Source organism: Ictalurus furcatus, chromosome 25 (assembly GCF_023375685.1).
Source record: "Ictalurus furcatus strain D&B chromosome 25, Billie_1.0, whole genome shotgun sequence".
Lineage (NCBI taxonomy): Eukaryota > Metazoa > Chordata > Actinopteri > Siluriformes > Ictaluridae > Ictalurus > Ictalurus furcatus.
This window is the reverse complement of record NC_071279.1, coordinates 16,862,578-16,877,701: the sequence shown is the minus strand read 5'-3', so window position 1 is coordinate 16,877,701 and position 15,124 is coordinate 16,862,578. Positions and strand designations below refer to the sequence as shown.

The following is a 15,124-nucleotide window of genomic DNA, read 5'->3' as shown; positions in this document are numbered from 1 at the left end:
AAGAAACAAAAAAGCGTAACATCCTCTATCCTGAAGACTTTCCCGTGTCGGAAAACTCAGTTCCTGTTACAATGTGCTGACACTGGAGACTCCTTCAGTAAATATGAATTAAACGTCTCCTTACGGCAAACTTCACCATATCAACTAATTTTTCACAGCACAATTTATTAGTCCGAATGATCTAATCTCTTTAATATAATTGTGTGATTTGAACTATAGTCAGAGCTGCTGTCATAGAAAATGAATCAACACCTTCTGACCAATCAGAATCAAGAAGAAGCGGCACTGACGAAGAAGGAAGCAAGGACAACAATTTCCTCTCAGTCATGATCATTCACATCCCAATGACTAGAGTTAGTGAAGTTAGTTAGGGTTAGGGTTAGGGTTAACTATCATTTCCAGCTAAATAATAAAATGTCTCATAATAATAATTAATCACAGTGTTTAACCGCCATGTTTTGTGTTGTGGACTCACCTGGGCTCAGGAAGTTGAGCAATGCTTTCTGCTCGTGAAGAGCTTTCTGGAGCTGCTTCACCTGCATCTGTAAGAGCTGCTAAAGAAAACCCCACACACCTCAGTTTCACAAACACACCACTCCGGATCGTTACCACGGTGAACTACTGAAAACGATCCTAGTCATTCAGAGTTACAATACATTCTGATTAGCATGTGTAACCGAGAACTAATTAAAGGCTAATATCACACACACACACACACACACACACACACACACACACACACACACACACTGAGATTTCTATCAGAGAATAAAATTGAAATGTGTAAACCTCACGAAGTCCTGAGATAATATCTGGGGTTTTAGGTGAAAAGTAGTATCAAAAGCACACGAGTTAAAAATAATGAACAGATCATGCATATGAGACACATTGCAATCTAATCTAATCTAATCTAATCCAATCTAAAGATAACCTCCAACATGGTGTCTTGTTATGAGGAAATAAGAGACAAACAACACCATGATATGAAGCAATATATGATTAGGTTAAAACAACAACAACAACAATAACAACAACAGCATAATTCTTGGCATTCTGTAGGTGATCTACTAAGATACTAAGACTTAAACTAATTCATTTATTTAAATTTATTCTCATATTGTATATGAAGTGCTATACAGAGCCTGATACTGTATATATACTATATTTCAAAGATTAGAATATAATTAAAAGAATTTAAAGAATCAAAATGCGCCCAATGACCCAATAAACATGCTAAAAAATATACATTAAAAAAAAATGTGTGAGTAGGAAGTTATCTTCCTGACCTCTCGGGAGGTGCTGGGGCTGTGTGGGAGTTGGTAGCCATGTTGGTTCAGGTGAGAGTGCAGCGCCCCCTGCAGGACGTCACAGGGAGGAAGTGACTGAGCGGCAGGAGGAAGCTGTTGCTTTATCTTCTCTTCACTCACAGGAGCCCCAGTCGGCTCAGGATTGCTCTCAGGGTCGGCTCCTGCAGCACATCTCCCGGGTGGAGGGATTCTCACCGACATTGACCTGAAGAAACTGAGAGAGAGAGAGAGAGAGAGAGAGAGAGAGAGAGAGAGAGAAATTGTTAATAAAAGGAAATGAGAGAAAGAAAAAAGAAAAAAATGATGCTTAATTAAAAAAAAATATCAAAAAGAAAAAAGAAGTGGTGTACAAAAGAAAGAAAGAAAGCAGGAAAGAAAGAAAGAAAGAAAGGGCCTTTAATAAAAGGAAAGAAAAGAAAACGTGTTCAAACAAAAGAAGGAACGAATGAATGAAAGCATGTAATAAAAGGAAGTAAGAAGAAAGAAAGAAAGAAAGAAAGAAAGAAAGAGTGTTTAATAAATGGAAATAAAAAGAAAGATAGAAAAAACTAAGAAGAAAGGTACAATGGTCAATAAAAGGAAGTAAAACCTTGAGTTCAATTAAAAGAAAAGAATAAAATAAAGTGTTCAAAAGAAAGAAAGGAAGAGCATGATGTTTAATAAAAGAAAGTAAAACCAAAGAGAAAGAAAGAAAGAAAGAAAGAAACAAACAAACAAACAAACAAAGCATGATGTTTAGGAAAAGGAAATAGAAGCTTAAACAAAGAAGTTTTAGGATGATGTTCCTGAAAGCTGTCAATGAAAAGGAAATAAGCTCTCTCTCTCTCTCTCTCTCTCTCTCTCTCTCTCTCACACACACACACACACACACACACACACACACAAACACACACACACCTACATGTATAAATGAAGAGGGTTGTGATGTCACTTCTTTATTAACTAATAAACAGAGATGAAGCTCTGAGCACACCCCTGTACAGCTGTATCATGTGTTGTGTGTTGTGTGTTCTGTGTTATGTGTTGTGTGTTGTGTGTTATGTGTTGTGTGTTGTGTGTTATATGTCATGTGTTGTGTGTTGTATACAGACACTAAGAGCACAGAGAAATATACACATAGAGCAAAACCTTGAGCAAATCAGCAGGAATACAGTCATACAGTCATACAATCGTACAGGATGGATGAAAGTTTAAAGTGTACAAACTCATTCATCTTTACTCCATATTACGTTTTATTACACACAACTACACGATGATTAAAAAACAGCGGGAACACACACACACACACACACACACACACACACACACACACACACACACACACACACACACACCTACCCTCTCTGCAGTTTCTTTAATGAAGAGTGAATTAGAGAATTGTTGTCTCCGTATGAGTCAGTAGTCTTGACTGGGCCAGCTGGAGTTCAGTAGTTATAGTAACTGTAAACACTACATGTAGAGGACGCTGAGGAGTTAGAAACACCGCTTCACTTCTCAGCTTTACTTAACTAGCCTGTTCTTCTGTCTGAGGATCGTCTTTCAAACAGAGACACTAATAAGTATCTAAGTATCTCAGAACACCTCTTACACAAAAGAAACATTTTCACACACATGCTTTTATATTTATATATTTTTTACATTTTTCCAATAAAGTGCAAGTGTTTTTTTTTCCTTTACTCCTCCCCCACACACACAATAATTGTTGTTTGTTTTGTTTAATTACACCAGATATTTTTTTTTCCACATAATAATATTTGTCATGATTAAATTATTTTCACATTTCACATGTAACTTATTTTATGTCATTTTTTTTTCACACGTCGCGCACGCGGCTTTATTACTTACATGTGATTGAAAAAATTTTCACAATTTCATTTTTCACATATCTACATGCATTATTTATTTATTTATTTATTTATTTATTTATTTCCAATGCTTTACACGCAGGGCGCATAACCCATAAAACAGGGTTTTATTCCCCCCCATTACGGTTTTCTCACTTGATTTCACGTTAATTCGTCACGTCTTCAAAATACGACTTTCTTACAGGATACGTTTATTTTCTCCTAGTTTCCCCCCTTCATTTTCACATCTGATTTTGTCACAGGATGCAGGCTATTTATTCCTCGCGTATTCCTTTGTTTTTCCACACGTAGGCCACGTGACTTTATTTCTCCCGTGTGGTTTTCTCACGTGATTCGCTTCTTTTCACAACCGCATTTTTCCACGTGGTTTTCTCACGTGATTTCCTCGAATGCCATGATTTCCACATGTTAGATATTCACATGTTCGGTATAGCGTGTGATTGATTTTTTCACGTGATTAATTTCACGTAAAACGGACATGGAACGTATGCGAATTTATTTTGTGGCTACTCAGTAACATGCAACACGGCACGCCGGCCGCTATAACAGTGAAATATTACTGTGCGATTTCCTAATATTGCTCTGGTTTTTGACATCTTTAGAGAAGTTGAAATATCTACTCAGTATTTATTCGTAATCAGTCAGGTGTTACTGCCTAAGCAACGCCCTAATACGATAAAAAAAAAAAAACCCTGCCCTTTGACTTGCATAATAAGTGAGTTTGAAGTAAACAGATTTTAGATTTGTTTGTTTTATTTCTCCTCTGGTGTTGTCCCAGTCCCAATCTATGATCTTTACACACACACTCATGTCATAAATAGAGATACGGCTAATGTAAACCTTTGAAGTAAGGAATAAAACCCTCGGGATGTGCTCTGACGATGCAGAGTCACTGAATTTATATATTTTTTTCTATAACAGGACATCCTAAAGAGTGTTATTCCTCTTATACGACAGCAATTTGCCAACGATGAAGTCTTTGATCTATTAATGAACGACACATCGTGCTTTTATCTGTTTATAGTTACATTTAACGTCGCAGAACGTTCACAAGCTTGTTTTCGTTATCCATGATAAGACTAGACAAGTTATTCTAGCCGTATACAAGTATACAGCAGGATGAAATAGTGTTCTCCGAGGCCTTTAGCGTTGTATATTATATGAAAGGACAACAGTTAGGAATGTTGAAGTGTATAGACATCAGCTATAAACAGTCATTCCTTCACCAGCCTCTCTCTCTCTCTCTCTCTCGCTCTCTCTCTCTCTCTTTATTTTTCTCTCTCAAGGTTAACAAGGCAGCAATTGCAGCTTGTTATGTTCCAGAGAAACCACAAACGCCTCTGTCCTGAAGACTTTCCTGCATTGTTAAAGTGTTAGAAGGCTCTGACACTGGAGACTCCTTCCGTAAACGTTAAACATCTCCTGACAGCAAACTTCGCCATGTCGACGACTGACACTGTTCACAACACCTTTATTATTAGATAGCGATTCTCGTGGTTCGGAATACAAGCCTCTGCGCATGAGTTCAATAGACATCTCATCCTCAAAATCGTCACCATATCGAACACTTACACAGGTTTCAATCTGTTCATTCGCTATACAAGTCCCTGTGTACGGTAATTCGTTACTGTTATAGAAACACTGACGTATTAGAATAAGCACATTGCTTGAAGCTGCACTACTGTCCGAGCTGCTTTTATGGAAAATTATTCAACACCTTCTGACCAATCAGAATGAAGAAATCAATAAACAACCCTGTGGTATAAATATAAATATAAACATAAATATAAAGGTAATGTAAAAAGACACCTTCAACATCTTCTGACCAATCAGAATGAAGAAATCAATAAACAGCCCTGTGGTATAAATATAAATATAAATATAAAGGTAATGTAAAAAGACACCTTCAACATCTTCTGACCAATCAGAATGAAGAAATCAATAAACAGCCCTGTGGTATAAATATAAATATAAATATAAAGGTAATGTAAAAAGACACCTTCAACATCTTCTGACCAATCAGAATGAAGAAATCAATAAACAGCCCTGTGGTATAAATATAAATATAAATATAAATATAAAGGTAATGTAAAAAGACACCTTCAACATCTTCTGACCAATCAGAATGAAGAAACCAATAAACAGCCCTGTGGTATAAATATAAATATAAATATAAATATAAATATATCGTATGAATCGGTTAGCTAATCTCAGCAACGAATCCAAGCCCGGCACAATCGTTTCCCTAAAACAGAAAACAGTTAGTATTTTAACTTTACAAACCTCCTGTATAGAAACAGACTAGGGATAAGTAAGGACATTTTACTCAGTAGTGGTGGAATTTTTTTCTGCCTCAAGCTCTATTTGTACATTGTGTCCAGACTTGCGAAAACTTGGATGTTTGGCAAATTGAGTTTGGATAAAGGTTAGTTATTAACTTATTGATTTGAGACTCAGAGCTGAAAGTGTAGCTTTAAAATGTATGGGGATTCGATCATTCTATATTATTATTCCTTTATTTATTAAAATTTTTTTGAATGTCTGGATTTTGTGCTAAACGCTTTGCTTGTTTCGTCCAAGTTGATAAGTTGAAGTGTTAACGTGTATAACGACTCTCTAACTCTCGGATAAACACGGACGAGACGGCGTTGGAGGATGAGATCGGTTGTCCACTTTTTAGAGATAAAATATCAACAGCGAAACAATGCAAAAATGATTACACAGGGGACAAACTCTCAATAGACATTCACACACAAGAATATATACACACATATATATATATATACATATATACATATACATATATACAACTGAATGGGCAAATGTGATCCCAAACAGTAAATGTAGGTCCGGTAAACACAACATGAACTCTGTTCTATGTCCTTGTTAAGAAAATGATTGACCGATGATTATTTGTCTTATTGACATGGCCTATGAGACAAAACCTGCTCTGAAATCAGTGTGTGTTAGGGTTACAGCATGGACGTCCGCAAAACAACTCTACTTCTCTGTCTTTTCCTTTACGCAGGTGAGACTGTGGATTAAGAGTAATAATAATAATAATAATAATAATAATAATAATAATAATATTTCTCAGGTAGAGTTATGTACTGTTGGTAAAGTGTAGCGACTAGTGCATTACATTTTCATTACATTTAAAGTAGGTTTTTAACCGAGCTGAATTTTTATGCGTATATATTTGTTTGTAACTTTGTGCTCGCTGAACAGTGTATATTAGCACAACTAATAACTTCTTTCCTTAACAGGTGTCCTTAAAGTTCAGACCCAGATCACAGGTATGGTTATGGTATAATCCGAGCACGATCAACACTTGAGTGAGATCGTGGTTCATATATCGCACTGCTGAATGTGTACGACTTCATTTCATACTGTATAATCGACATTGTTATCCTTCGATACGCCCATAAAGCGCTCTGAATTACGTTGTCCTATGCCGTCAGGGCGATCGTTTCGAGCTTTATCGTGCTCACAGTGCGTTATTACACTGTGAATACATTTTACGATTGAACATCGTGTTTATTTTACAGCCAAGTTTGCAGCCTAAAGCAAGCAGATAAATTCTGGTGATTTGTCAGAATGAAACATCAGACACCGATCTAGTACCTACGCCTATGCAAAGTGATAAGTCAGTGTATAAAAAAAAGCTTCCGGATGTTTAGGTGCTACAGTTGATAGGTATGGGTATGAGATAAACTAACCAGTGGATATCGAAGTCTACATTCGATATCCACTCGAACTTGAATTCATGCAGCGATCCAGTCAGCCGATAACGTCGCCTTGTTCTATTCCAATCTTCAACTGTCTGTGCCCGGTGTAGCCCCGAATTCCTGTTCTTGACTGACAGGAGTGGAACATGATGTGTTCTTGTCGGTTCTTGTACCCATCCGTCTCAAGCTTTGACATGCAGTGAGTTTCAGGATGCTTTTCTGTTGACCGTAGCCTTCCTGTTAGCTCTTGTCTGTCCGTTCTCGTCTGACCACAGAACTTCTGCTCACTGGATGTTTTTTGTTCTCGCGCCGACTCTACAGACTGATGTGCGTGAAAATCTCATAAGATTAGTATATTCGTAAAATACTCAAAGCGGCCCATCTGGCACCAACAATGACGTCAGTCACTGAGATCACGTATTTCCCCAATCTGATGTTTGATACGAGCATTAGCTAAAGCGCTTGACCTGTATCTACGTGATTTTATACATTGTACTGCTGCTACATGATTGGTCGTTTGGATAATTGCATGAAAGAGCAGGTCTCCTTGTTCCTGATTATTATTTATTTTTATTTTTTTGTATAAGATGAAGCTGCACCTATGAAATCAATTCACAGTAAACATTTTTTAAAAAAACATTACAGTAGTCAGCAGTTGTTACACAGAAGGGTTTTCATTTATTTATCTTTTTATTTTTATTTTACATAAACATTTTTAACATGTCTTTGCAAAGAAACAATGAAGATGTGATCATACAGAAGCCTTCAAACTTAAACCATGAAATGACTAACACGCTTAATGCTAGGGTGTGCTAACTTTTGCACTTCACTGTATAGACTGTACAGCGCCGTTTCTAGTCAGTTAAGGTCATTCGATTAAGTATTCAGATAGTCACTCTGTTAAGACTTTATGAATAAATCACGACTAGCGTCCTCGCCGTCACGTTAACCCGCCGTGTCTTTTTGTTTCAGATGCTTTAGATGCGTACGTTAAAACCGACGGCGCTTGGATTCTCACGTTGCAAAAAAGTCAGTATCCTGCAACCTCAGCAGAACAATGTGCACTAAAATGCAACGCAGAAACACTGTTCACATGCAGGTAACACACCGCGACACGCTGAACCTCCTCGTTCGGGTTTACAGTCTCCACCAGGTATAGCTGATGTTTAAATCTCTGCTGATTTCTCTTGTTCAGGTCTTTTGTATTCATCGAAAAAGATCAGGACTGTATAACAATACCGGCCAACTCGAAGACAGAGTCAGTGTTTCGGAGAATGAATACAGCTCTGTTTGAGAAGAAAGGTAAGTGTGTAGGGAGATGGTTGGTTAGATGGAGTCATTAAACTAGGGGGAAAAAACAAAGCTAATGTGGTGTTGTAATTGTAATAGCTAATTGCAATTATTATTGTTTTCTTTTTGTCAGTGTAATAAATTATTGATATGTTTTACTTCCAGATTAGCTTAAACATCAGCTCTAAGTACAACCCCTCGTCTCTTTAATATGTCATTTCCAAATTCACGTATTTATGGAACCAAACAGAACAAAAAAAAGAAATGGGAATTTTATTTGTTTATTTATTTTACACATCAATTAAAAAAGTTCACGGGATCGGGATCTTTTCTTCTTTTTCTATTTTTTTTTTTTTTTTTTTTAAATTGAAGTACATTTATATGCAAACAGACTAATAGACAAAGTGTCCGCGCTGAAAAATGGCTAGTTGTGTTATTTACGCAAACTACTATGGATTTGATGTTGAACTCTGGATTCTGATTGGTCAGAAGGCGTTGATACGTTTCCTATAGCAGCTCTGAAAGTAGCGCAGCTGCAGATCCCAGCTTTATATTACCGCACTCGTTCTAATACGTTACTGTTTCTATAGTAACAGCTGAATCGAAGCTATTTGTCTGGCTTGCGATGATTGTACGTCATCATAAGACGTTTCTGTAGCATTTACAGTATGGAAGGAGTCTCCAGTGTCAGCGGTTTGTAACAGTCAGAGGTAAAGCCTCTGTACAGACTTTGTATATTGTCTTTATTCTTCTTCAGAAGCATGACGAGCTTTATTTTTGTCTTATCATCTTTAAGAGAGCATTAAAAGCGAGGCTGATGATGGATCGATGGTTTCTAGCTGCTATAACGCATAAGTGGCGATAGGACTTAACTTATTTCGCAGATGTTCCACAACATTAAATGCAATCATGAATGGATAAAAAGTATGAAGTTTTGTTGTAATAAAAAAAATGTAAAAAATACCCCAACTGTTTTAATGTTGGCGAATTCCTGTGATACTAGCAGAATAAAACACTTTGGGACATTCCGTAATATAAAATTTCCCCCATCATATTTTATTCCATGCTTAATAAATGAAGTTAAAATGTACAGAAAATGATTTAGTACCGAAGTACTTTACACCGTTGCTCGGATACACTGTAGCGTCGACTAAACATAGATCGAATCTGCTATATATTGTTGAGAGATTTATTTTGGCGTCTTTTTTTTTTTCTTCAAAGTTCTAGACTTCACACAAGCCACCCGATAAAAAAAAAATGCATTCTTTTTCTTCCATCCAGATTATTTACTTGAATGTCTGACTGGAACCGGGATCGACTACAGAGGGACAAAAAGCAGGACAAAATCAGGAACATTGTGCCAGCGCTGGGACAGTACATATCCTCACAAGCCAAAGTATGTGTTACTAAAGTCATAACATTCATACAATAACAGATTGTGACTAAGAGTTTTGAAAGATAACTGCACTGTCGTCGCAGCATCACGCCGAAGACGCATCCAAAAGCTGACCTGGAGTCCAATTACTGTCGAAACCCAGATGGAGACAGCGATGGCCCCTGGTGCTACACCTTGGACGTGAATAAGAGATGGGAGCCCTGTGACATCCCCAGCTGCAGTGGTATAACTGAAATTTCTCCTGTAATGCAGATGATTCAGACAATGGGTTCGGATCCATTCGCAAGAGGCTTACGGACACAATCCCAACAAAAAAAAAATTCAGAGCCTAAAGATGGTGTCGGAGTCATACACTGAATAATCAGATTCAAACAGGTCAGAAGTCAGAAACACAGGCCGGTGATCGGATGTGCGAACAAATCCAGCGAGACTGGACTAGACGGAGTCATATACGGTATAGCAAGCAAGATAAATCAACAGCGTAGAACTTCCATGACTGAACTGGTAAACAGTCAGCATTCACAGTTAGACTGTGCTTTATATATGCTGGGAACAGGAAATCGGAACGACAACCGAGGAAGAAGTTAAAAGTCTCAGGGGAGAGTGCCCTCTGCTGGCTCGACGGTGAATTGTCCTAATCTGCCATTAGAATTGTTCTCGCCTCACTATTTGTCTTCACTCTACTCATAACTTATTTGACGCTTTTATGCATTGTTTACAGTCTTATGTTTTATCGTTTATTTATGATCTATTTTTGATAAACGTTGAATATCAGCATTCTGGCACAAGCATACTGTACGTTGCATATCATCGTATCAAACGTTCCCTCGAACGCCCTGTACGAGGCGTTCCGCGCCAACGACATTTAACCCCGCCCACTGCTGGCACTATGCTATTTGAATAAAAACTGATACGTAATAAATAATTTGACCTCTTTCAAAAAAAAAAAATTTTGAACACATTGCGCCTACTTCGTGCATAAAGTTTGTGCTTTTCATGACACATATCAGGCTTGTTCATTCTTCCGGCTAAAGAAAATACAGCGACTTTACACGTTTTTAAAAATACCCGCACGACCGTACCGTTTCACAATGAGACTTAGAAGCCTGATTGTGCAGAACATCACATACAGAGCATTTGAGTGCATGTTTGATACTTGATATAGCAGTGTACGCTTGTGCCAGAACGTTGTTTTAACATTGATTTAACGTATAGAATGATAAACTGAATGTGAATGGGGTTTTTAAGGAGACTGGGTTGGAAAAGTTCTATGATTATGAGAGCTCATATTATGTGCTGTCGTATGTCTACAGAGGAATGCATGTACTGTAGTGGAGAAAACTACAGAGGGAAGATCTCCAAAACCGAGTCAGGATTCACCTGTCAACGCTGGGACTCCCAGAAACCCCATAACCATGGATACATTCCCTCAGTGTAAGACTTTCATACTGTCTGTACATTACGTACATCAGGGTTTCCTAACCCCTTTGGGTTCATGGTGGAACGGCAAGGTGCTTCGTGAGACTGTGATGCAAACATCAATGATAGATTTCAATTCAATGAATTAAAACCACTATTTCTGTAGCATTTTATTGCATCCTCATGAGTAAAAAGTGATAGAAGTTGACGGAATTACTCGTGGGTCAGCGTCAGGAAATCCAGGGGAGGGGGATGCAATTGTAGACTTCGTTAATAAAAATACAACTTTCAAGAACCCTAAAACTTAGAACAACTAAAACAAGAGACTAGGACTATGGCAAAGCGTGATAAGGCAAGCCAAGCTGAGCATGAAAACAAAAGCACAGTGTAATTAGAAACAAATACAAGCCACACACACACACACACACACACACACAGCATCAAAACTCAGAAATGTAATTTATTAGGGTGCATAATCAAGTGAGGAAATAAAGCAAACAACAAAAGAATCATTATTTTTATTTTTTTAATGAGTGTGGGTGCCCTCTGGTGGTCTGGGAGGGATTGTCCACGGTGGACGTGACGGGTCATGTCATGACTTAACAGTTCTTAGCATCTTATACTGTACGTAAATGTAAATTAGTGCTAGCAAGCGAAAGCATTCTTTGTGCTTAAAAGTGTCTCTCATTAGAACTCCTTAAAATCACTTAAAACGGACACTCACATTGTCAGTAAAAGAAAATCACGACGCAGGAGGACCATCCAAGTGCAAGTTTGTGCAAGTACCGCGAGGAATATTTAACATCTGGACAGTAAGACGGTCAGACCCTTTCCCGAGTGTGTGATATGTTTAAAGCAGATTGCTTTAAAAAGAAGACATTTGTAAGCAAAACTGCAAAAGATGAAAAAAATGGCCATAAAACCCAAACAAGGCAAGGTTGTGTAGATTAAAAAAAACAACAAAAAAAACTGTAAATGAGTAAAACAAACTTTTTCAACAAGCAAGAGATTCACTTAGATTATGTGAGATTCAATGTTAGCCTCCAGGGGCATGTGAGGCAAATAATTTAGGTTTAGATTGGGAACCCATGTTTTATATAATTAATTATTACATTCATACCCATTCAATACATGGCTGTTTGTGTGTGTGTTTGTATGTGTGTGTGTGTGTGTAGTCTTCCTGACAAGTACTTGGAGGAGAACTTCTGCAGAAATCCAGACGGAGAACCAAGACCTTGGTGTTTCACCACAAGTCCATCCAAACGCTGGGATTACTGCCCCATCTCTCGCTGCTGTAATCTCCTTTGTTTTTTCCTCTCGGATAACTAACACACCCGTTCCAGAACTAACGGCCCAATAAGAGAAGACTGAGAGATGTTTATTTGTTAAATAATTTCCCGAGAGCCTTCTGTATGCTTTCATTGAACTGTTCACATTCTACACGTCTTTGTTTTTTTTAACCCCACAGTATCCCCTCCTCCAACCATCGCACCAGAGCTGACCTGTACTACAGGTGACGGGAACTTGTACAGAGGCCACATTGCTGTCACCACCTCAGGGAAAACTTGCCAAGCGTGGTCATCTCAGAGTCCTCAGAAGCATTCCAGAACACCAGAGAACTACCCGTGCAAGTGAGGAACAACGTGTAATTGCCTATCAATAACGTGTCGTCAATTAAAGGTGCCGTTTGTAACGTTTACACGCGTCTAGGCATTTAATACTCACACAATCGTTAAGATGGACAGATAAAAGTGGTTTCATCTCGCAGTGTTCTTTTGTCTGGTTCTTTGGTAATGCGTCTATCTACAACCCCTTTAGAACAGTTACCCATCCAAAGATTTTTCAAGGAACTGGCAGTTGGTTATGAAGTGAAGTTCAGCCCCTTTGAGAGATCTTCTAATCATTGATCAGAGCCATTGCGCAAGCATTGGGCATATCCAATAGAACCATTTAGAATGTCTTGAAAAAGAAATAAACCACTAGTGTGCAACCAGACACGGAAGAGGTCGGCCACCTCTGGCAAATCTCTACTAGAGTGACGGAAAGGCCAAAGTGTGGAGAAAGAAAGGATCTGCTCATGATCCATATGAACATATGGACTCGACGGTCAAGCACGAAGGAGGTTTGGGTTTGGCTTGGGAACGGGCTTACTAATTTGATTGATGATGGTTCCTGAGACGCTTGTTTTCTTAGCTTCAGATTAAGTTACAAGAGCTAAATGGCACCACAGCGGTGGAATAACACTGTACTGTAAATGGAAACGTTTATTTGTGTCTGTTTCAGAGGTCTGGATAACAACTACTGCAGAAACCCTGACAACGAAAGGAGTCCCTGGTGTTACACCACCGACCCAGAAACCCGCTGGGAGTACTGCAATATACCGAGCTGTGGTACCGAGCCACGCCCAGGTCGGCTTTCCGTACATCGTCATACATCTCTCTCTCTCTCACACACACACACACAAACACATGATGAGTGTGTTACTATTTATATATTATTAATATAATGCATATGTGTTTGCAGAAGATCCAGTTATTGCTCCAGCTGAGGACTGTTACACAGGAGACGGCAGCTCGTACCGTGGAGTCATGTCAGAGACCATCAGTGGGAAGAAGTGCCAGTTCTGGACTTCTATGGAACCTCATAAACATGCAAAGACACCACAGACATTCCCTAACGCGTAAGGCGAAAGAATGCAGTAAAATGAATTGAATTGAAAAGTGTTGAACCTTTTAAAAATCCAAGGAAACCTTGAAGAACCATTTTTTTGATACTCAGAAAATAAATGGGCTCACATGAGTTTTTCCTCATTGTTAAAGATTCTACATAGAACTCTTAAGGGTTCCCCCAGAAGGACAAACTATAAAGCACTCAAAAATGTCTCATATTTCTCTTTCATCACGCAGAGACTTGAGAAGGAACCTGTGCAGGAACCCTGATGGTGACACGGCGCCATGGTGCTACACCACTGACCCATCTGTGCGCTGGGAATACTGTAAGATAGAGCGCTGTGGTAGCACTCTCCCCTCTCAGGACACTCAGGCCAATCAGGGCTCTCAGGCCAATCAGGGCTATCAGGGCTCTCAGGCCAATCAGGGCACTCGTGACCCCACGGCCACAACCCCAACACAGGCGCCGAATCCTTCACAAATCACAGGTCTGTCTTCATGAAACCAAACATATCTGAAACTATACAGCTGAGTGCAAAAGTTTGCATCCCCCATGGTACTTGGATGTAAAAAATGAAAACGTGCCTCTACTTTGCAATTTAGCAACGAGCATAAATTCCAAGACTTTGAATCCTAATGATGCCACAGAGATCAAGAGTTCACGAGCGTGTAATTGGCCGTGCACTCTGGGTGGGAAGGATGGCATTACTCTCTCTCCCATGTCAATCACAGCAACACTAGCCAATCATCGGCATCTGTGAGCTCATGTACGGTATGTGGAAGAGGGCAGATAGCGCTTCCCTAGGGTGTGTGTTACGGCAGCTGTTTAATAAAAAAAAGTTACACCTTTATGTGGCATGCATGTGCTACTGTAGCTTTCACCCTCCTCGGTTGGTAGCTGGGATGTGATAGGAGAGCGCTAGATAATGAGTTGGAATTAAATTACAAGGATACAAGTTAGCAGATGATATTTAAATCGCATTCACAAAGCAAAGTGCAAACTTTTGAACAAATAGTTTTGATCTTTCATTATCGCCGTAAAATAAATTTGACCTCTTTATTTTTGCCCAAGGGTGTACAAACTTTTGCCCTCAATTGAAGCATCCTTATCCACTGCGTTATTGATTTTGTGGGGGTTTCCATTCAGCAGGGCTTTGATTTCTATTACTGCTTGTACTTCAAAAAATTTTTTTTAAATAAACAGATTGCAAGATCGGCAACGGAGCAGATTATCGAGGTTCGATATCGAAGACCGCAGTAGGAGTGACCTGCCAAGAGTGGAGCGCTACAACCCCCCACATTACCACCTTTAAACCTTCAACGCACCCTGACAGGGGTCTGGAGTCTAATGTAGGTCATAAAGTTTTGACACTGTGTCATGACTTTATTAGTAATTATATATTGATTATATATCTACCACAGTACTTATTAAGAACATATCAATATATTT

General features: G+C 38.8%; 1 protein-coding gene across 1 annotated transcript in view; it reads left to right on the top strand.

The window, feature by feature from the left end:
* Positions 1–6,092: 6,092 nt before the first annotated feature.
* Positions 6,093–15,124, top strand: part of plg (plasminogen) — a 13,009-nt gene continuing 3,977 nt past the window's right edge. The window contains exons 1-13 of the mRNA XM_053613586.1: positions 6,093–6,200; positions 6,439–6,468; positions 7,873–7,999; positions 8,096–8,202; positions 9,472–9,586; positions 9,670–9,809; positions 10,900–11,020; positions 12,181–12,299; positions 12,474–12,636; positions 13,289–13,413; positions 13,529–13,685; positions 13,912–14,162; positions 14,879–15,024. Coding sequence (XP_053469561.1) covers positions 6,152–6,200; positions 6,439–6,468; positions 7,873–7,999; positions 8,096–8,202; positions 9,472–9,586; positions 9,670–9,809; positions 10,900–11,020; positions 12,181–12,299; positions 12,474–12,636; positions 13,289–13,413; positions 13,529–13,685; positions 13,912–14,162; positions 14,879–15,024 — 1,650 coding nt within the window. The 5' untranslated portion in view covers positions 6,093–6,151. The remainder of the gene's footprint in view (positions 6,201–6,438; positions 6,469–7,872; positions 8,000–8,095; positions 8,203–9,471; positions 9,587–9,669; positions 9,810–10,899; positions 11,021–12,180; positions 12,300–12,473; positions 12,637–13,288; positions 13,414–13,528; positions 13,686–13,911; positions 14,163–14,878; positions 15,025–15,124) is intronic.